At 68.7% G+C, this 19,809-nt stretch overlaps 2 protein-coding genes across 5 annotated transcripts; one reads left to right on the top strand and one right to left on the bottom strand.

Moving 5' to 3' along the window:
* Window positions 1–206: 206 nt before the first annotated feature.
* RNF115 (ring finger protein 115) lies at window positions 207–7,043 on the top strand. The gene is made up of 8 exons (XM_035572467.2): window positions 207–272; window positions 1,502–1,553; window positions 2,545–2,756; window positions 3,252–3,323; window positions 3,525–3,597; window positions 5,121–5,214; window positions 6,519–6,634; window positions 6,788–7,043. The coding sequence occupies exons 3-8, from the start codon at window positions 2,569–2,571 to the stop codon at window positions 6,917–6,919; spliced, it is 675 nt and encodes a 224-aa protein (XP_035428360.1). The 5' UTR covers window positions 207–272; window positions 1,502–1,553; window positions 2,545–2,568; the 3' UTR covers window positions 6,920–7,043.
* A 1,931-nt stretch (window positions 7,044–8,974) lies between these two features.
* Window positions 8,975–19,809, bottom strand: ITGA10 (integrin subunit alpha 10). Of its 4 annotated transcripts, XM_035572466.2 has the most exons (30): window positions 19,707–19,809; window positions 18,159–18,270; window positions 17,414–17,520; window positions 17,222–17,310; window positions 16,979–17,093; window positions 16,568–16,695; window positions 15,974–16,122; window positions 15,730–15,880; window positions 15,425–15,590; window positions 15,219–15,292; window positions 14,783–14,927; window positions 14,150–14,298; window positions 13,925–14,068; window positions 13,239–13,442; window positions 12,949–13,082; window positions 12,533–12,699; window positions 12,083–12,225; window positions 11,862–11,969; window positions 11,680–11,765; window positions 11,444–11,585; window positions 11,043–11,135; window positions 10,890–10,966; window positions 10,691–10,774; window positions 10,500–10,584; window positions 10,299–10,412; window positions 10,100–10,201; window positions 9,881–9,994; window positions 9,654–9,749; window positions 9,456–9,569; window positions 8,975–9,372 (listed from the first exon to the last, which is right to left on the bottom strand). In XM_035572466.2, the coding sequence occupies exons 1-30, from the start codon at window positions 19,753–19,755 to the stop codon at window positions 9,316–9,318; spliced, it is 3,498 nt and encodes a 1,165-aa protein (XP_035428359.1). In that variant the 5' UTR covers window positions 19,756–19,809; the 3' UTR covers window positions 8,975–9,315. The 4 variants fall into 4 exon arrangements, 3 of the variants coding, with proteins under 3 accessions (XP_035428359.1, XP_035428358.1, XP_035428357.1); XM_035572465.2 differs by having other exon boundaries at window positions 15,730–16,122; XM_035572464.2 differs by having other exon boundaries at window positions 12,949–13,442.

The following is a 19,809-nucleotide window of genomic DNA, read 5'->3' as shown; positions in this document are numbered from 1 at the left end:
GGCAGCCGCCGTGACCCCCCCCCACCCCCCCCCCGATAAAAACTAAAACAGAAACGAAAGCCCCCCCCCCACCCCCCCGATAAAAACTAAAACAGAAACGAAAGCCCCCACCTCCCACCCCCCCGCACCCCGGAGGGCCTCAACCGGGGCGAAAACCCCGCGGCTGCGGGGGCTCACGGCACCTTTCTCTCCCCCCCCCCCCCCCCCCCGCAGGAGTACACGTGCCCGAGGTGCGAGTCCGGCTTCATCGAAGAGGTCACGGATGACTCCAGGTAACGCGCGCGCCGCCGCGCTCGCTGCTCGCGTCTCTCCCGGGTGTGCAACGCGCCCGGCGCTGAGGGCCGGGGGCGGCGAGGGAAGGCCGGACGTGGGGTGCTCGGCGGCGTGCATGGTGGGGGGGGGGGGGGGGGGGGGCGGGGGGGTTGGGGACGTCTTTCAGCAAGGTGGGAGCGGGGCCGAGGCCGCCGAAGGGGAAGGAAAGCGCGTGGGGGCTTCGGGGCCTGGTGTTTCAGGGTGAAAGCCGTTATTCCGGGGAGTCGAGCTCACGTCTCTTCTCAAAGGACCTCTGTTTCCTCTGCTGGCCCCCAGCTCGGTCTTCTGCCCTCTCAGATCTCACGGCCCGAGCCACGGGAGAGAGAAAAACCCCCCCGCAGCCACCGAGCTCCCCCTGGGGGCACGGCCGTGGGCGCCGGGCACCCCGCAGAACCCCTCCGCCCGCGACCGGGGGTCCCAAACGTCGCCAGCTGGGTGCCCGCCGTGCTCAGGCCCGGTCCCGGCGCTGGGCGACCGGATTTCTCGGTCGGGTGGCGGCGTTGTGGGCACGAGGCCACGGGTCTGCTCCCCGGGGGAGCCCTTCCGTCCCCAGGGACCCCCCCCCCCCCTCGGAGCTGTGAGACCTCCGGCTGGAAAAGCGCCCCCCGCTCACTGCGGTCTCCCTCCGGCACCGCAGGTCCCGCCGTCCCGTCCCCTCTGTCCCCGCGGAGCAGAGGAGCAGCGAGAGCTACTCGCCCCGGCGCGGTGGTTTGGGCTCCTCCTCCTCCTCCTCCTCCTCCTGCTTCTCACCGCACGCCTTGGCCCCAAATCCCCGAGGGAAAACGCCGCCGCCTGCGGGGCGCCCCCCGAGGCCAGGCCGCTTTTGGGGTCGGGGCGGGGGGGAGGCTTCACGGCTTGGAGCAGCGCCCGAGGCCGCGGGATCCCCTGCACCCGCTGGGTCCACGGCAAGCAGCAGCAGCAGCAGCAGCAGCACCGGCGGCACCGAGCACCCCCACGGCACGGCCGTGCCCCCCCCCCCCCACCCACCCCCTCCGCCCCGGGCGGTGCATCGGGGGGCCCCGCGGGACACCCCGCGCCCTTGCCCCGCAGCAGGAGCAGCTCGCACGCCGTTTGCTCGCCCCTCTCTCGCTCGGGGCACGCGGGGACCGTGCTGCTGGCGGGGCTCCCGGCTCTCCTCACGGTTTTCGGGGGGGGGGGGGCCCTGCTCTCACCAGCTCTTCCTCTCCAGTTTTCTAGACGGCAGCGGCATAGACGACAGCCCGTCCACGCAGTTCGCAGAGGTGAGTTTGGCTGTCTTGTCTAAAACCAGCCCAGGAGAGGTTTTCTGGCCCTCTTCCTCCTCCTCCTCCTCCTCCTCCTCCTCGGAGCAGGGCTGTGGCTTCTGAAATCGCCCCAGAAACGCCCGAGCTGCACCGAGATAAAGCCGTCTCTCCTCCGAGCCCGCGTGTCAGCGTACAGAGGGCTCCGGGGTGCCCCTGGGCGAGAGGCGCTGCGTAAATTTACGTGGCTCTGGGGATTAATAACGAAGGAAATTCCTCTCCCAGCAGCGTGGCTGCGGGCAGGCGGGGACGTAGCTCGGTGGTAAGCAGCGGGAGGACGAGCAGGCTCGTCTGCAGGGTGTTAATTCAGAGAAAAGGTCCCGAACGTGGCTTTCCCCTTCCCTCCGATGCCGGATTGGAGCAGGCGACGCAAGAGACGCGTGAAGTGAGCTAATTTGGTGTGAAATGGCAACGAAGCTGCTCCGATGGTGTCATAACACGATGAGGGTCTAGTACGAGCCGGGAAGGAGCAGCCCTCGCGTTACGCTCCGTAGCCTTTAATTAATTAATTAAAGCCCGAGGGCGCTGCTCCCTCAGACACCGCTCCTGGCCCGGCGTCAGAGCAGAGGTGCGGGGCGTGGGTTCTGCCCCTAAAACCCCCCGATCCCCCCCTAAAACCCCCCGATCCCCCCTAAAAAACCCCCCAATCCCCCCTAAAATCCCAGCCTCGCACCGCCTGGGGGCTGCTCACCAGAACCCATCTCCTGCTGGGATCCACACGTAGCAGGAAGGAGCCGCCGTGTCGGTCCTCCCGGGGGTGGCCCAGCCGATTAGTCGGGGCTGTAATTAAGCGTGTTTGCCAGACTTTTTTATTTTCCTGGGAGCCGTGGCAACCGTAGGAATTCGCTCGGCTGCTCCCGTCGAGGTGGAGCCCCCTTCCGCCGCGCCGGGTCGGCTGGGACGAGTGACGGAGCCGTGCGCTTTGTGTCTCCCCTTCCTCCCCGCTCCCCAGCTTTGGGACCACTTGGACCACACGATGTTCTTCCCCGACTTCCGACCCTTCCTGAGCAGTGGCTCGCTGGACCAAGACGGCAGGGACAACGAGAGGGGCCACCAAGCCCACGCCGACCTCTGGGGGCCCAGCCGCCCCCCGCGGTTGCCCATGACGCGGAGGTACCGCTCCCGGGGCAGCTCGCGCCCCGACAGGTCTCCTGCCATCGAGGGGTGAGTGCCCAAAACGCCCCTGGGAACGTCTCGGCGGCCGAAAACGGGCTCTCGGGGAGCAGCCTGGTGAAACGGGAGCCTGGAATTTAGGGTGGGAGCCCCCTGGGGCCCTAAAAACCCTCGGGTTGTCACGCCGCAGGCTCTGCCCTCCGTCCCCCCTCGGCACGGAAGCGGCGCGGTAGCGGCGCGGGGAGGGGGGGAGAGGTGGGCCGTGCCGCGGCGCTGCCAGCTCTCGCCACGGGGGAACAGCTCGGGGCTCGGGAAACTCAGCCGCTTCCCGGCCCTCTCGCAGCCCTCCCACGCTGCGATGAGTTGGCATCGCTCCTGCCTCCTCCTGCGCCCGTCTCAGGGCTCGCCCTTCTGGGGAAGGCTTCACCGAGGCGTGAGCCCAGCCACGATGGGAGCAATAATTCGTGTTTCGCGGCCCTTTCTTGCTGAGACGCTGCTGCCGCCGTGGATTTGTTTGCTCAACGTGTTCCTTTTCGCTTCCCTCAGAATAATACAGCAGATCTTCGCGGGGTTTTTCGCAAACTCGGCGCTTCCCGGCTCGCAGCACCCGTTCTCCTGGTGAGTAGCGAGCACGGCGTCGGCCCTGCCTTTGATCACGGCTCTCCTCAAGCCACTGGTGCGCCCAGTAAGCACCAGTTGCACGGGAGCTTCCTTCTCCTGGGGTGGCTGCTGGGGTGAGGTTTCTCCGGGTGCTACAAACCTTGGGGCTGTGTGTCGGGGGGGGCGAAGCAGCTCCCTTGACTCCGCTCCCGCCCGCAGGAGCGGGATGCTGCACTCGAACCCTGGGGACTACGCGTGGGGACAGAGCGGCCTCGATGCCATCGTCACCCAGGTGAGACCCCCGAGCGGGCCCGGCTGGGAGAGCTTTGAGCTGTGCCTGTAAGATTTTGTGTCCTTCTCCCCCTGCTCTCCTGCCCGGTCGGTCCCACTGCGGGAGAGCCTCGTGGACAGGGCCAGCGCTGTCTGGCTCGGTGCCCTGCCTTTCTGGGGAGGGTTTGGACCTCTTTTGGGTGGAAACGCGGTGTTTTAGCTCTCCGCCTTGCCAGTCCGCCTGTGGTGCAGGGCTCACAGGTGCCTCGCAGCAGGCTCAGCGGAGGCTGAAAATAAAAATCCCGTCTCAGCCTCGGGTCCCGCTCCGAATCCAGCGTTTTGTACCCATGAGCCACTTCCCCCTGTGGTTTGGGGAAGGAGCCGGGCACGCTGCCGTTCCCCGGCAGCCTCGTCTGGCTCCCTTCGGGGACTGGGGGTGCCCAGCTCCATCCCCAGCCTCCTCCAGGGCGTCGGCGTCACCGGGACGGGAAGGCAGAGCGGGCGGCTGCCGTACTGGGAGCTAATTTGGCTGCTGCCGCGGTGCTGACGCCTCAGAAGGCGCCCGGCTGAGCCATCTGCTGCCGTTCAGAAGCAGCCCCCGGCTCCCACGCCCGTCTCGCCCGCCTTGCTCACGCTTCCCGAAGCGCGGCAGCGCCCGGTGGCTCCGTGGCTGCAGCCGCCAGCCCTGCCCGTCCCGGGGCTTCGTGTCCCGGGTGTCTTAATGTGGCCTGGAAAGGAAACGGGGCTCCCCCGAGTGCTGCTCCCAGCTCTGCCCCGACCGTGTGTGAACCTGTTGGGGCTGATCCTGGAGTGAACCCGGGGCTCAGCAGCACAAAACGCCCGCGAGGCAGTCAGGGAGCTGTAAGGCGAGGGAGGAGGCGCTGCCAGCGCCGCAGCTCGGGCTCAGCCCCTGTTAAGCCCCAGAGACTCCACGCTGGAGATGGAAACCCCCGGGGCAGTGGGGTTAAGCCCCTGGAGACGCAAAACCCCCAGGGGAGCCGGGTTGGGTACGGCCGCTCCTCGGCTTGGTGGCAGGGCCGGCCTAAAGCAGCTCCTCGTGGCTCCCCGCCGCCCTGGGGGGCTCCTTTCTCCTCCTGACACCCCGATCGAGACCTGGGGGAGGCAGCAGGCGCCCCGTTCCCTCGGCTGAGCAGCGCGAGGCTCTTCCCCTGCCCAGAACATCCCCTTTGGGTTCAGGATCCTCCAGGCCCTTCGCTCTCCCAGCTGGTGATAAAATGTCGGGAGGGGGGAAGCGGTGCTAGAGGTGGGATTATCGAGGCTGGGAGGTGGCAGCGAGGCGTGAACGCTGAAAGGGCGGCTCCAGAGCAGGGAAATCACCTGCACCCGGGATATCCAGAGGAAACTGAAGATGGGCAGCAGGAATAAAGGAGCCGTGAGGCGGCAGGGGGTGGCTGGCACTTCGGGGACAGGTCGGGGATGTCCCCCGGGGACAGCCGGTGCCGAGCTGCTCCTGCCTCGGTGGCTGGTGCCGGGACGCGGCGCCGTGCCCGTAGCCCCGAGTACAGCCGGGTGTTTTCTTCGCAGCTCTTGGGCCAGCTGGAAAACACGGGACCACCCCCGGCCGACAAAGAGAAGATCTCCTCTCTCCCCACAGTGACAGTAACTCAGGAACAAGTCGGTAGGTGAAGCCAGCCGCCCCGCGGCGCTCGGCTCCCGATGCTTTGGTGCAAAGCGTGCGTGGCTCGGGCACAGCCTGGGGGTTTGGTGCCCGAGTTCCCTTCCTCCTGTGCGAAGGATCGGCCCCTTTGTGGCGACCTCGTGTCCCCAGGCAGCTGCTGGTGCAGGAGGGCAGAGGGCAGCACTGCTCCTTCCTCCCGAATCACTTGCCCGCTGCCGGCTGGGGCGCTCCTGACTTTCCTCCTGCTGTCACCTCTGGTGCGGTCCTTGGGCTCCTCGTCCCCGATCTCTGCCAGTTCAGGCCCTCAGCAGAGACCTTCCTCGTTCTGCAGAGCGTTTGCGCCGTCTCCTCGGCCTCCCAGTCCGCTGGTTGCTTCGCCCTTCTTTAAAACCTTCCGTTCGTACCGCTGCTGATGGTCTCGTTAGGGCTGGGCTTGGTGCGTGTCGCGTTCTCCCCTTGCAAATTGGCTCGCAGCAGGGCTGGTGGATGCAGCTCCGAGCATATTCCTGCCGAATTACTTCTGAAATGTCATGTAAGACCCGCAGGTTTTTGTAATGTAGCTGGCAGCGGAGACCTGTGGGCTTTTTTTGCAGTGTTTATGGTTTTGCAATTAGCTCGCCGAGGGGATTTTTCTCCCCGTGTTTGCAGGAGGTTGGCTCTGCCGGCTGCTCGCAGGATCCCTTTCCCACCGAGCCGCTCCGTTAAGACAAACCGGTTGATTAGAAAAGCTGTTTCCGTGACAGATATTTTTGTCTGGTTCTTTTTATACACCCGTGGCTCTCATTCTTGTCTGGGAAGCCAGGAAGCCTCCGAATTTCCATGCTGTAATGCTCAGCCCTGCCCTCATGAATTGACACAGCTCGAGCCGGGCAGCCTGGCAGGCGGGAGAGGAGCACTGGGAGCTTTGTCTCCCTGCTGCCTGCGGTCGGGACGTCTGTGTTAGCATCAGCCCCGCAGCATCAGGCCCAGGATGAAGGAGGAGGCCAGGTTTTCGCCGTCTCTCCCCCCTGACAGCGCTCCGCAGCGCGCTGTGTCCTCGCAGAGCAGGGGAGGACGTGCTGGAGGTGTCCTCCACCAGCCTCGCAAAGCCTCTTGCTGCACGAGGAGGTTTTGTCAGCTAAAATACCCCAAATCTGGCGTCAGTCACGTGCAGGAGTCCCTTTGGGGAAAGAAAAGGAGTCCCTTCGGTACCTGGGTGGTGCGGGCTGCGGGCTGCGAGCACGGTCCAGGCGAGCTGCGGCTCTGCGTGGGTCGGCGCCCGCCCTGCCCGCCTCACCCTGCCCCGCTCTGCGCCTCTCTTCCAGATACGGGCTTGGAGTGTCCCGTGTGTAAGGAGGACTACACGGTGGCCGAGCAGGTGCGGCAGTTACCCTGCAATCACTTCTTCCACAGCAACTGCATCGTGCCGTGGTTAGAGCTGGTAAGGGCCTCGCGAGCACCACGAGCAGCCGCGGCTCTTCGGGGCCCAGCCCCGCGTGCCCCAAGGGGGGAACCTCGGGGCGAAGCAGCCCCCCCGAAGCCATTTCCCTGAGCACGCCCCCCCCACCCCCCCCGCCCCGCGTTTCTCTTGCAGCACGACACGTGTCCGGTGTGCAGGAAGAGCTTAAACGGCGAGGACTCGACCCGGCAAGCACAGAACCCCGAGGCCTCAGCGAGCAACAGCTTCAGCAGTGAAAGCCAGCTACACGACCGATGGACTTTCTGACCTCGGGGGCTTCCTCGGGGGGCTCTGGCCGGAGCATTCTTACTACAGATGTACATTGTATTATAATTCAAACAGAGTAGCAGGAAATATAGGGCAGGGGAGGGCACCCACCCCGTGGTATCACTGCGACGAGTGCTGTCATTTTCCTGAAACGTTAAACTAGCACCTCCGAGCCAATCGCGTCTCCCTCGGAATTGCCTCTTTAGTCCCAAATCCAGAGTCTTTGAGTGATTTGACTTGATTTTATACCTGTGAAACGTGGCCTCTGGAGGGGCCGGGCCGGGCAGGAAGGTTTGTGGCTCTCGTGGGGACCCTGCCTGGGCCCCGGGCTCTCGGCACAGCCTCCGTGCACAGCGTCGGAGGTGGGGAGAGCGTCCCCGCCGCCGGCTCCTCGTGGTGACGGAGAAACGAGAAGATTTTCCTCCTCTGGCCCCTTCCCGGACCCCTCGAAGCGTGTGGGTGGGTTTTTTTTTTTCCCTCTTCTGTTGAATTCAGGCGCTAACGTCTATAAAGTTGCGCCCCAGGTGTTCTCGGGGGAGGCGGAGGCGTGGAGGGCTCTGGGTCGGGTCTCGCCGCGGCGCCGGTGGACAGAAGCACGCTCGGGACGCCCGCGAGCCCCCGGTTCTGGGAACAGGAATGCACACGCAGGAATTTTTGGTCTCGTTGTGGACTCTTCTTCCTTTTTCTGTCCCTTCTCCATGTGCCTGTGGCCCCAGGTCTGTCCAAACCTGCCTCCCCCCCCCCCAAAAAGTGAGTCGTTTAGGATCCTTAGCTGGCTTGTATCATAGGGACCACATCCGCGGCGTCCTGCAGGACAGCGGCCCTAGCTGCAGCCCCTTCTAACGGCGGGCTCCTCGGTGTCTAACACCCCATCTTAATTCTCCCTTAGTCCGGTAACGTCAAGAGAATCTCTTTATTTTTGCGGATGTTTTCTTCGTTTTATTTCTTTTCCACTTCTGTAACACCTCACCCGCGTCCCACTCCTTGTTTTTATCGCCCCGGCGCCGTCTGAGCCGCGTGGCGCCGCTCAATCCCCGCTCGGCCTGGCGGGGAGAGGGAGGTCGCGCCCCAACACGTCGCCCCTTCGTTGCTGTGACGGTGTACTACGTACACTCGATTTAAACCAGTGTTCTGTTTGCTATGAAGTCAAATAAAGGCCTTTATAAAGAAGAGCAGACCTTGAGAAGGTTGTTGGGGCGGGAGGAGGTGGCCGAGGGGCCGGGGAGGCTGGCGGAGGACTAACGGGGATGGAAATGAGCTCGTGGGGTGTCCGTAAAGGGGTTTTCTGGGCAGATCGGTTCTCCTTCAGGCCCGGGGTGGCAGCAGCTGCACCCCAGCATGGCTGGGGGAGCGGTGGCCAGGGGCAGGGTGGCCACTGTGAGGCACCCACCGTGTCCCCCAAGGTTGGAGGGGGCTGAGGTTGAGTGTCGGGAACCCGATGTTCCTTGCTGGGGACTTGGTGCCCCCAGGGTCCCTCCCTTGCATCGGGGTTTGGGGGAAGGAGACCCCCCCCCCCCGCACCTCTCCCCCTGCTCCTCGTGGTTTTGGGGCCAGGAGCGTCCCCGCTCCGTGGCAGGATCCTCTTCGGGAGCCAGTTCCTGGCTCAGCCCCGGCAGTTGTTGGCAAAAAAAGGGAAAAACTTCAGCTGCAGCCAGCACCCGGGCTGAACGTTTCCCTTCCCAGCGTTATCTCGTTGCTTTTTCCCCCTTCTTTAGCGTTTTGTGCTCCCCCGAAGAGCCCTGTGCGGGCAGGAGGAGGTTTTGGGATGCCACAGCCCCCCAGTGACCCCTTTGGGGTCTGTTCTGGGTCCCCTCCTGCGCCCCCAAGGCTTGGAAAGGGCCCGAAGTGGAGGATTTCCTCCCTTGGCTATCCCGGGAACCTCAGGGCAGTGCCGAGAGACCTCAGCGGGGGGATTTGGGGCAGCGGGGGGGCTGCGCACGGCTCCCTCCCCTTTATAAATCATGGTGTGGCACCGGAGCCTTTTGGGGCTCCCATTTCTGAACCCCCCCCCAGGCAGGGCAGAGCGCCGGCGGGTCGCACACGCGGGAGCACCTCCACGGGGCCGAGCTTTATTGGTGGGGCCGCTTTTTTTCGGTGGTCGCCCCACGTCCGTCCCCGTCTGTGCCGTCGCCCCCGCGTCTCCTCCGGGCCGAGCCCGCGTCTCCTGCGCCGCGGCGCCGGCCCCAACCTCACCTGGCTGCGTCCGCGCCAGCACAACCCGGCACCGGCATCGCCCTCGGCCACGGTGGAACCAAAACTGGGGGGGGGGGGTGGCGGAGTCCCGAGCCCCCCGGCTGTCCCCGGGGACGGGGAAGGGACCCGTCCCCTCCCCATGGTGCCGGGCTCGGGGGGCCGCTGGGGCTGGAGAGAGCCGGGAAGCGCGGGGCCGCCACGGATCACTGCTCCTCCTTCTCCTCCTCCTCCGGGAGCTTCTTGCGGGTGAAGAAGCCGAGCTGGGGACGAGAGGGAGAGGATGGAGGGGATGAAGCAGCCCCCGCCCCGTCCTGCCCTGCGACCCCCCCCCCCCAGCTCTCACCCTCCACAGGCAGAAGATGATGAGCGCCAGCAGGAGCAGCCCCCCCAGGATGCTGCCCACCAGGATCCACAGGGAGATGGGCACCCGCTTGGCCTGGATGATTTCAAGCACCGTCTGCGGGAAGAGAGGTCCCTGGGGAGCACCGGGGGGGCAGGGTGACCCCCCCCAGCCCCCTGCCGGGGGTCCCCCAGCTCCTACCTCCCTGCGCTGAGCCGCCTCCCCCAGCACCAGCGCGCTGCCCCCCGGGACCCCCAGCGCAGCCGTGCTGACGATCCTCACGCTCCGGAATTTAGCCTGGACCAAGGGCGAGAGAATCAAAGCTGGGGGGGGGGGGGGTTCAAGCCTCGTTCCCCACCCCCATCCCTCCTGCTGGGGCTTGGGGGGGGGGGGGGGGAGGGGTCCCAACCCGGCCCCTCGCCCCGCACCGCGCGGAAGAAGTCGTTGTGGATGGCGCGCAGGACGTGGACGGAGACCTCGCCGCCGCGCTCCAGCCGCCCCAGGGCGCAGCTCAGCTCCTGGCACCAGGCGTTGCTGCAGTCCTGCGGGGGGGGGGAAGAGGCGATGTGGGGGGGGGGACACGCAGCGAGGAACCCCCCCCCCCCCCCCCCCAACCCCCGTCTCGGGGCCGTCCCGGTGCGGCTCACCAGCCTGTCCACGCGCAGCAGGTCTTCGGGGTGCACGGGGACCACGGGGGCTGGACCCCCCCTGCGTGGCTCCTCAGCGGGGCCGTGCAGCTCGCACGTGGCCTGGACGGAGGGGACGGGAGCCCTGCTCAGCACCGGGGGGGGGGGGGGCTCAGGACCGCCCCCCCTCCCCCCCCCCCCAGCCCCGGTGAGGCCTCACGTTGTCGGCGAGGACGCGGGTGACGGAGAGGAAGGCGGCGCGGCGGTAGCCGAGGGCCGGCAGGGCCATGCGCAGGGTGAGGTTGCGCACCGGGTAGCAGCCCAGGTTTTGCACCTGGGGGAGGAGAAAGGTGTGAGCCTCCCCCCCCCCCGGCCCCCCCATGCCACCCCCTTCTTCCTCACCACCCCTCGCCCCCGTTACCTTCACCGTGGTCTTGAATTCAGGCCCGGGGCCGTGGGGGAAGGTGCCGAGCGGGTGCACCTCGTAGCGGTGCAGGTTGGCCTCGCTGCCATGGGGGGGGGGGGGGGGGGGGGGAGAGCGGGGTCGGATCCTGCCCCCCAGAGCCCCCCCCCTGCGCCCCCAGCCCGCCCCAGTGCCCCCCCCAGCCCCACCTGGAGAGGAAGAGGTCGGGCTCATAGCGGATGGGAGCGGAGATTTGGACCCCGTTGTCCTGCGGCGTGGCCTCGGCGCTGTCGCTGGAGGGGGCGATGGGGCCCGGTGGGGTCTGGGCTTGGAGAAGACCCCGGGGGACCAGCCCTGGGGGGTGGGGGGGCCACGGGGACCCCCCCCCAGCTCGCCCTCTGCCCCTACCTGGTGGCCTCCAGGCTGACCTCCGCTCGGCCGAGCAGCACCGAGCAGCTGAACTCGAACTCCAGCGCGAAGGAGACCTGGGGGTGAGGGGGCTGTGAGGGTCTGGGGGGGTCCCGGGGTGGTCCCGGGGGGGGGGGGGTCCCGGCCCCCTACCTTGGCCATCGAGCGGAAGACGGGGTAGCTGATGCTGCAGAGCCGGCGGTGGCCCCCCAGCGCGGTGCACTCCAGCTTCACCGGGCTTGTGTCCTGTGGGGGGGGGGACGGCACCGGGGGGGTCAGGCTGAGGACGTGGCAGCCGGGGGGGGGGGGGGCGTGAGGGTCCCCGTGAGGCTGAGGGGTCCCTCCTCATCCAGCCCGGGGGGGGGCTGAGGGGGGACAAAGGCGTCCCCAGCTCCCAGCTGGGACCCAACTGGGGTGAAGTGGGTCCCCGTGGCCACCCGGGGGGGGGGGGGGGGCTTGGGCGGCCCCCCGGGGTCACACAGACCCGGCTGGTCCCCAAGGGGCTGAGCACCCCCCGATCTTTGCCCCGGGGGGGTCCGGGGGGGGGGGCGCACCTGGAGCACGAGGCTGGAGAAGAGCAGGTTGCCGGAGAAGCGCAGGAGCAGGCTGGCGTTGTAGGCGTTCTCGCCCTTGTTCTCCAGCACCACGTCCAGCACCGCCTTCCTCCTGCCCTTGCGCAGGACGTGGGGGCTCTGCCTGCAGTGGGGGGGGGGGGGGAAGGGGGGGCATTACGGCCCCGGGTGGTCCCGGGGATCCCTTGGGGACCCCGTGCCCCGCCCCAGCCCCGTACCCGTCGCCGGCGATGTCCGTGGTGGCGCGCAGCACCAGGTCCGCGAGGCACTCGTCGTCCTCCCCGCAGTCCTTGAAGAAGGGGATCTGCAAGGGGACGTCGCTGGGTGCTGGGAGCAAGGGGGGGGGGGGGGGGGGGGCCGACCCCCCCCCGGGGAGGGGGGTGGGGTGGGGGGCACCCACCAGCTTGCGGACGGTGCTGGGGGATTTCTCGTCCAGCACCGGGCCCCCGGGGTCAGCCAGCGCCAGCCGCACGGTGAAGCTGAGGGGCCGCAGGTAATCCGTGGTGTCCTGGGGGCGGCAGCGGGGGGGTCCCCGTCAGCCCCCTCAGGTGGGGATTTGGGGCGGGGGGGGGGGGGGGGGGGGGGTTTGGGGGGAGGGATGTGGTGTGCCCATGCGCTCACCAGGACGTGGAAAGGGAAGCGGAGGCAGCTCTGCCTGCCCAGCGAGAGCTCCGCGCGCCGCTGCAGCAGCCGCCGGGCGCCCGAGTCGAAGGCGGCGCGGGCCCCCCCCGCCCGCTCCTCCAGGGACACGTTGTACCGGAGCTCTGCGCGGGGACAAACCGGGGGGGGGGTCAGCACCGGGGGGTGGGAGGGGCTGCGGGGCTGGGGAGGGGCTGGGGGCACCCTGGGGTGCTCTGGAGACACCCTGGGGGGCTCCGGGGTCCCAGTGGGGTGCTCCGGGGACACCCTGGGGTGCTTTGGGGACGCTTTGGGGTGCTCTGGGGTCCCAGTGGGGTGCCCTGGGGACACCCTGGGGTGCTCTGGGGACGCTTTGGGGAAGCCCCCCCCTCCCCCCCGAGACCCCCCCCAGTGCCAGGAGCCCCGTGTGCCACCCCCCCCCCCGGCGCTCACCGATGTCCCTGTCCCGCTGTCCCCGTGCCCGGGTGGCGGCGCGGAAGCAGACCCTGGCCCGCAGGCAGACGGCGCCGACGCCGCCACGCCGGCAGTTCTTCTGGATGACGTTGATGGCCGGGGGCTCCACCGACAGCGTGGTGTTGACCTGGACGATCTGCCGGGAGCTGGCAGCGAGGGGACAGCGTCACACCCCGGGGGGGGGGAACATCTGTGTGTCCCCCCCCGCCCCGTCCCACCAAGGTGCTCCCGGAGACCGGGACCCTTCCCGGGCAGCAGCAGCCGCTCCCCTTTGATCCCCAAGGGGAAACTGAGGCGCAGAGCAGGCGATGCCCGTGCAGGAGGGAACCCCGAGGGCCGAGCCGGGGGCGGGGGGGGGGGCGCGTCCCGGCGGTGCCCCCGTCCCCAGCGCTCACCGCAGCAGCACGGCCGCCCCCTGCGCCCCCACGGCCAGGTCCACCAGCCCGTCGCCGTCCAGGTCGAGCCGCGCGTCCAGGCTGCGCCCGAAGTACAGGAGCCCCCCCCGGCCCAGCGCCGCCGCCTCGATGCGCTGCGGGAGGCGAGAGCAGGGCGAGCGGTGGCTTCTCCGCCGGCTCGTATGAGGTTGTGCTAACACCACCGTGGGACCCGGCCGGCTGCCGTGGGCAGCAGGACCCCGGTTTGAGCTCACGCACGGGCAACCCCCCCCCCCCCCCCAATCTCTCACCTGCTTGTAGTGGGGCAGGAGGGTGCCGGGGGCGCCGTGGTAGACGTAGACGGCGCCGCGGTGCCCGTCCTCCAGCGGGGCCCCCACCACGGCGTCGTTGAAGCCGTCGTGGTTGAGGTCGGGGACGGAGGCCAGGGCGTAGCCGAAGCGGGCGTCCTGCGGCTTCTGGTCGGCCTGCAGCGTCCCGGCGGGGGCCAGCAGCCGCTGGGGGGGGGGGGGTAGCAACAGGGGGGTCCTTGGTACCCCGCGGTGCTGGAGGGGCAGCCGGGGCCGGGATGGGAAGGGGGAGGGCAGGGGGGATCGCCAGGGGTGTGTGTCCCCCCCATACACACACCCTGAGCCTGCTGAGTGCCCCCAGCCCTGCTGTGTGCCCCCCGTATCCCAAAGCATCCCCTCCAGCCCTGCTGTGCCCCCCCCATCCCAAAGCATCCCCACCCCCGCCGTGCCACCCCCATCCCGTTACACCCCCCCAAACTCCCCCGCATCCCACCCCAAACCCAGCCAAGTCCTCCCCCACCCCACAACCCCCTCCCCAAACCCCCCCATTCCACTGCACCCCCGACCCTCTTATTTCCCCCACCCCCCCGTTTCCCTCACCCCCCTGTCCCCCCCCAACCGCCCGCATCCCCCCAGCCCCACTGCACATCCCGACCCCCCCCCCCCCCCCGCGCCCCCCCCCGCCTCACCTGCCCCACTCTGTAGACGTACACCCGCCCCGTCTCCCTGCTCTGGGCCCCCAGGAACATGGGGGCGGCCACCAGCAGCACGTCGGTGACGCCGTCCCCGTCCACGTCCAGGGCGCACACCTCGCTGCCGAAGTAGGAGCCGATCTGGGGGGGGGCAACGGGGCCACGTCAGGATGGAGCCCGGAGCCGGTGCCCCCCCCACACACACACCCCGCTGGCCCCTACCTGCTCGCCCACCAGCGCCTGGGCCACCGTCACCGTCCCCGTGGCGCCCATCTCGAAGACGATCACCTTGCCCCGGTGCTGGAAGCGGGGGGCCCCCGCCACGAACAGGCGCTGCCCCCCGGGGAGCCGGAGCGAGGAGACGGAGTAACCTGGGGGGGGGGGGGGGAGGGAGAGAGCCCCGCTCGTGGCCCCCCCCAGGCGGCCAAAAAGCCCCTGGGGGGGGGTTCATCCCCGCGGCACCGAGCGCCCCTTCGCGTTGGGCATGGCGAGTTTTGGGCATGGCCACGGTGCTGAGCCTGCGCCCCTGGGTGCTGAGCAGCCCCAGGACACCGAGCGGCCTCTGGGTGCTGAGCAGCCCCAGTTTGGCGCCCAGCAGCCCCGGTTAACCCCGCAGCCTCGGGGCAACGAGCAGCCCACGCTCCCCTGCACCCACCAGATCACCCCACGTCGGGGGGGGGGGGGCACAGAGCACCTTTGGGTGCCAAGCCTCCCCATTTTCCCCTACACCCCCAGGGTGCTGAGCATCCCTCGGGTGCTGAGGCTCCCCTGTTTCCCCCAGGAGCATCCCTGCTCCGTACCAGACCCCGGGGCACGGCACACCCCCGGGGACACCCCCCTCCCCCGGCCCCGTACCCAAATACGCTGCGTGGTTCTTCAGCTCCAGCGGGAACTCCGGCTCGAAGGCTTCCCGGGGGGGCACGATGCGGCCGCGGCGGCTCTCCTCCAGCACGGCCCCGTCCCAGTCGTAGGCGCCCACGGCCCCGAAGAGGATCCCGTCCTGGGGGAGGGGGGGGGGGGTGGGAGACAGGGGCACCCGTGGGGGTGGGCGCGACGCCAGCCGTGCGTCACCCTCACGCGCTCCCGGTGCGTCCCCGTTCCCCAAAACCACCCCAAAATAACCCGTCCCCTGCCCAGCCCGGGACACTCAGCCTCAAGTGGGGAGGCTGACGCACGGCTGAGGATTATTTTCCACCTCTGCAGAGAGCCCCCAGGCTGGTGCCCTCCCCCTCTGTCCCCCCCCTGCTCTGCCGGGGCCGCATCCTGCCCGTGCCGTGCGGCGCAGCCTCACCTCCAGGAGGTGGATGGAGAAACCGATCTGCGACATCTCCAGCTCGAAGGAGCTCTCGTTGTTCCCGTGGGTGCCTGGGGGGGGGGGAACGTTATTCCTCCTCGGTACCCACGGGAGGGTTCGTCCCAAGGGGCCGGGGTGCCCCGTGCGCCCCACGCAGCGTCACGGGGGGGACGAAGCCGGGGCCGGTTTCGGGGTCACGGCACCTTCGAGGCTGAAGATGCGGTCGCCCAAAGCGTCCACGATGTCGTTGAGGGCGGCCTCGTCGGTGACGTTGAAGAAATACTTCTCGTCCGGGTCGCTGGCGATGTACTTGATCTCGCGGATGAAGTCCTCGGGGTCCTGCTGCCGGCGCAGGTAGTGCCCCAGCACCTGCGGAGAGGGCTCCAGCGTCAGCCTGGGGCCGCATCCTGCCCCCATCGCGGCGAGGATGAGGAGGAGAAAGGGAGCAGGTCCCTCCCCGCAGCCCGGCAACGAGGGCGGGATGGGGAAACTGAGGCAGGGGGCTCACGGCGATGGCGTAGCGCGTGATGTTGCGCCTCTCGCACTCCTCCAGCGCCTCGGGCAGCTCGTCCCCGTCGTGCGACTCGCCGTCCGTCACCACGATCATCAGCCTGGTGGCGTCCTCCCGGCCGCCCCGCTCGGGGCTGAAGGCTTCGGTGCTGCCAGATGGGATGGGGGGGCGTGAGCTGGGGCGGGGGGGGGTGTCCCCATCCTGATCCCGACCCCGATCCCGACCCGGTCCCGGTCCCCACCAGGCCTGGTGGATGGCGAAGGCCGTGCGCGTCTCGCGGCCCTCCTGCCGGCTGATGTTCCGGGCCGCCTCCACCACCTCCTCCGCCGTGCGGTGCTGCCCCAGCGTCCACTCGTGCACCGCGTGCTCCCCGTACTGCAGCACCCCGACCTGCCGCGGGGAGCAGGGTCAGCGGGCACAGCCAGCCCCAGGCCCCCAAATACACCTCTGGTCCCACAAACGCAGCCCCAGTCCCCCCGAACGCAGCCCCGGGTGCCCGGTGCACGCCTGGCCCCGAAATTTGGGGCCGTCCAGTCACGCTCCGGTGATTTAAGCCCGGGAGCACAGGAGGTGCCCCCCCACACCACCCCCCCGGGGCTGAGTCAGCCCCAGCTCCGGCCGCATCCTGCCCTCCGTGTCACGGATGTGGGCACCCAGAGCCCCTGGGGACGTCCCCATCCTGCATGGGGCAGGAACCCCTCAGGATGTGGGTCCTGTCCCCCCACCCTGCCCGGAGGCCACGTGGGGGCTTTGGCGTTGCCCTGGGGTGCTGGGGGCACCCTGGGGACAGCGGTGTCCCGCCAGGGGTGGCATCCCCCAGGGGTCCTCGAGTCACCTGGATCTGTCCCGGCCCGATGAAGAACTTGCTGAGGACGTTGCTGAGGAAGTTCTGCACCTCGTACCAGGGGTAGATGCTGTTGGAGCCGTCGAGGACGATGACGATGTCCATGTAGGTGGAGCAGCCTGGGGGGGGTGGGGGGGACACGGCTGGGGTTGGGCTGGCACGGCACGGCGCGACACGGCACGGCACGGCGTGACACGGCATGACATGGTGTGGCATGGCACGGCACGGTGTGGCATGGCATGGCACGGTGTGACACGGCACGGCACGGTGTGGCACAGCACGGTGTGACACAACACAGCACGGTGTGACACGGCCCGGCCCGGTGTGACACAGCACGGCGTGACACGGTGTGACACCGCGTGGCACGGCCCGGCGCCAGCTCCCACGGGCGCCCCGACTCACGCTGCGCCGTGGGCGCGATCGTCTCCACGGGCCGCAGGTCGCCGTCCACGCGGGCGCAGACGCCGGTGCTGAAGACGGAGGTGCCGCACTCCTGGGACCACAGCGGGGCGCAGGCCTTGGGGGTGGACGGGCACAGAGCGTGGTCGGAGGGGGGGGGGGGGCAGGGGCACGCCGAGCACCCTCTTGCCCCCGGCCCCACGCACGCACCCAACCCCCAGCACCCCTGGGTGCCCCCGCGCTCACCACGAAGCCGCCGTCCTTGCTGTCCAGGAGCGTCATCCCCAGGTGCATGTTGCGGCTGGGCAGGGGGGAGCGCTGCAGGGCTGCGGTGCCTCGTGGAGGGAACCCCAAAAAAATCAAACAGTGACCCCCGGAACCCCCCCCCCCAACCCCGTCCCCACGACCCCCTCCAACCCCTCCCGGCCCTGGTGGTACCGAGGTTGGCTTTGGCACACGTGGCGTTGGGCGAGCCCACGTGGCACTTGTAGACGTCCCCGCGGCGGTCACCCTCCGGGCCGTCCCAGGGGGCCCCCACCAGCAGCCTGCAGGGATGGGAGACATCAGGGCGGGGGGGAACACGACAACACCGCCCCCCCCCCCCCCCCCTGCCCCACCAGCACCCATCGGCTCTGGGGGCGATGGTTTGAGGTCACCCAGCCCCGGGGCGCAGCTCCAGAGCCCCCCCAGGGGCATCCGCTCGCTGTGCCCGGCCCCCCCACACCGCTCCCTTCCCCCCCGACAGCTCCCGCCCGGGGCTACCAGCGGCTTCCGTCCGTCTGTCCTGCCTCTGATCCCTCTGTCCGCCCTTTGATCGGCGGCCAGGCGCGCATGGGCACCCCCCCCCCCCCCAGCTGAGCAATTTTCGCCTCCCTCCAGCTGCCCCCGGCCAAAGCACGAAAGCAGGGCTTAAAAACGGATTTTTGGGGAAAACAGCGAGGGCACACGCACAGCCAGCTCCCTGCCTGCTCCCCCTCCCTGCCTGCTCCCCCTCCCTGCCTCAGTTTCCCCTCCCCATGGCGCTTCCACCGTGCACCCCCCAGCCCATTTCTGGGCTTTCTGGGGCTCGCACGACCCCAAATCGCTGCGGTTTCTCCTCCTCCCGGGGATGCACGACCCCATCTGCAGCCAAAGCTGGGGTGAAGCCCACCAGGGGTCCCGGTGCCACGCGGGGGCCACTCACCACCGGTCCCCGCCGGCCGCCCGCTGCAGCACCTTGTACCCGAACTGGGCCTCGGGGGGGCCGTGGAAGAGGCGCGGGGTGCTCACGTCGATGTTGAACGCCCCGCACAGCCCTGGGGAGACAGCGAGCGCTGGGTGGGGGGAACCCACGTCCCCCTGCGCCCACCCCTCTCCCTTTTGGGGCCCGGGAACCAGGGAGGAAGCGGGGCCATGCCACCAGCCACAGCCCCACAATTAGGCAGGGCGATGCCCCCCGAGCGTTTCGGGCAGTGGCAATTAGATGGGAGGGAGCGGGGCCGGGTGGGATCCGGAGCGGGGCTGGGTGGGATCCGCCGCAGCCCCTGGCCCTGCGCCCAGACAGCGGCCCGAAGCCTTCCTGCCCGCCGCCCCCGCCCCGGCCGCGCTCCCCATCTGGGTGAAAAAGGGCAGGAAAAGGGGGCGAGCACGGCCCGGGGGGGGGGGGGGGGGGGGCGGGGTGAGCATCTCCGGGGGTGTGGGACGGAGCTTGGAAAGTGGTGCTGAGCACCCGCGTGTGGCTCTGAGGACTCCGCGTCCAGCACCGAGCACCTCATGTAAAGCAGCCAGCACCCCACAGGTAGCTCTGAGCACCCCAAAGGCAGCCCCGAGCACCCCAAAGGCAGCCCCGAGCACCTCATGTGCAGCCCCGAGCACCCCAAAGGCAGCCCCGAGCACCCCAAAGGCAGCCCCGAGCACCCTGGGAGGCTGCCGGGTGGACAGGGCGATGCGGGACGGTGCCTTTTGGGGACAAACAGCAGCTTTCTGTTTGTTTTTTTTTTAAATCCAAACTTAAAACGCGTCCAGATGTGATGGAGCTGGGCTGCCCCCGTCACGGACGGAGCTGCCAACCCCCCCTCCTTCCAAGCGGAAAAGAAAACCCTTTTTTGTCTCTTTTTCCCTGAAATTGGGAAATTTTCCATAGACGGTTTCCTTTAGTTCCTTTCTGTGGGGTTTGGGTTCCTTCCACACCAGCACTGGCCCCGTCCCGGGACGCGGGGCAGGATCCTGGGGGGGGCCTTGGGGTCCCTTCCCAGCAGGGAAAAGCCAGAAATAACTCACAGAGGGGGGATGAGGGAAAAAAAAAAGGGTGTTTTTTTCCCCAAAAGCCATGCCGGGGGTCCTCCGGGTGGCATTCCCATCTCGCCGGGTGCCGGGTTAATGGGTGGCTCGAGGTTAATTGGTGGCTTGAGGTTGGTTAATGGGTGCCTCGGCTCGGGAAGGGTGCCCTTTGGAGCCAGGCGCCCCGTGCCCACCCCGCAGGGTCCCCCATTTCCCCCCTTCCTTACGGGATTTTCCCACGGGCACCCCAATCCCTCGGACACCCCAATCCCTCGGGACACGCCGCGCCCCAGGAGACCACAACCCTCCGCAACGCCAAAAAAAACAAAAAGCAAAATCACCCCGAAGAACGCCAAATCAACCCCAAAACCTCTTCCCCGACACCGCAGCATCCCCAAAATGGAACCTGGCGGCTCCGAGGCACCCCAAAACCCCCCCGGCTGGGGGGCTGCGGGTGGGCTTCGGGCATTACCTGGGAGCAGCAGCAGCAGCGCGGGCAGCAGGCGCGGGGGCCCCCCCATGGCCCCAGCCGCTCGCCGCCGGAGCAGCTCAAAGGTGACTCTGTCTCCGGCTGG

This window comes from Cygnus atratus, unplaced genomic scaffold (genome assembly GCF_013377495.2).
Source record: "Cygnus atratus isolate AKBS03 ecotype Queensland, Australia unplaced genomic scaffold, CAtr_DNAZoo_HiC_assembly HiC_scaffold_159, whole genome shotgun sequence".
Classification (NCBI taxonomy): Eukaryota; Metazoa; Chordata; class Aves; order Anseriformes; family Anatidae; genus Cygnus; species Cygnus atratus.
This window is presented reverse-complemented; position numbering and strand designations above follow the sequence as displayed.

Coding starts and splice junctions, on each gene's coding strand:
- RNF115 (XM_035572467.2), top strand. CDS start 2,569: ATGTTCTTCCCCGACTTCCGACCCTTCCTGAGCAGTGGCTCGCTGGAC. Junction 2,757..3,251: donor AGGTCTCCTGCCATCGAGGG/GTGAGTGCCCAA, acceptor CGCTTCCCTCAG/AATAATACAGCAGATCTTCG. Junction 3,324..3,524: donor TCGCAGCACCCGTTCTCCTG/GTGAGTAGCGAG, acceptor TCCCGCCCGCAG/GAGCGGGATGCTGCACTCGA.
- ITGA10 (XM_035572464.2), bottom strand. CDS start 19,755: ATGGGGGGGCCCCCGCGCCTGCTGCCCGCGCTGCTGCTGCTGCTCCCA. Junction 17,094..17,221: donor GCAAGGACGGCGGCTTCGTG/GTGAGCGCGGGG, acceptor TCCACCCCCAAG/GCCTGCGCCCCGCTGTGGTC. Junction 13,443..13,924: donor ACGTCTACAGAGTGGGGCAG/GTGAGGCGGGGG, acceptor CCCCCCCCCCAG/CGGCTGCTGGCCCCCGCCGG.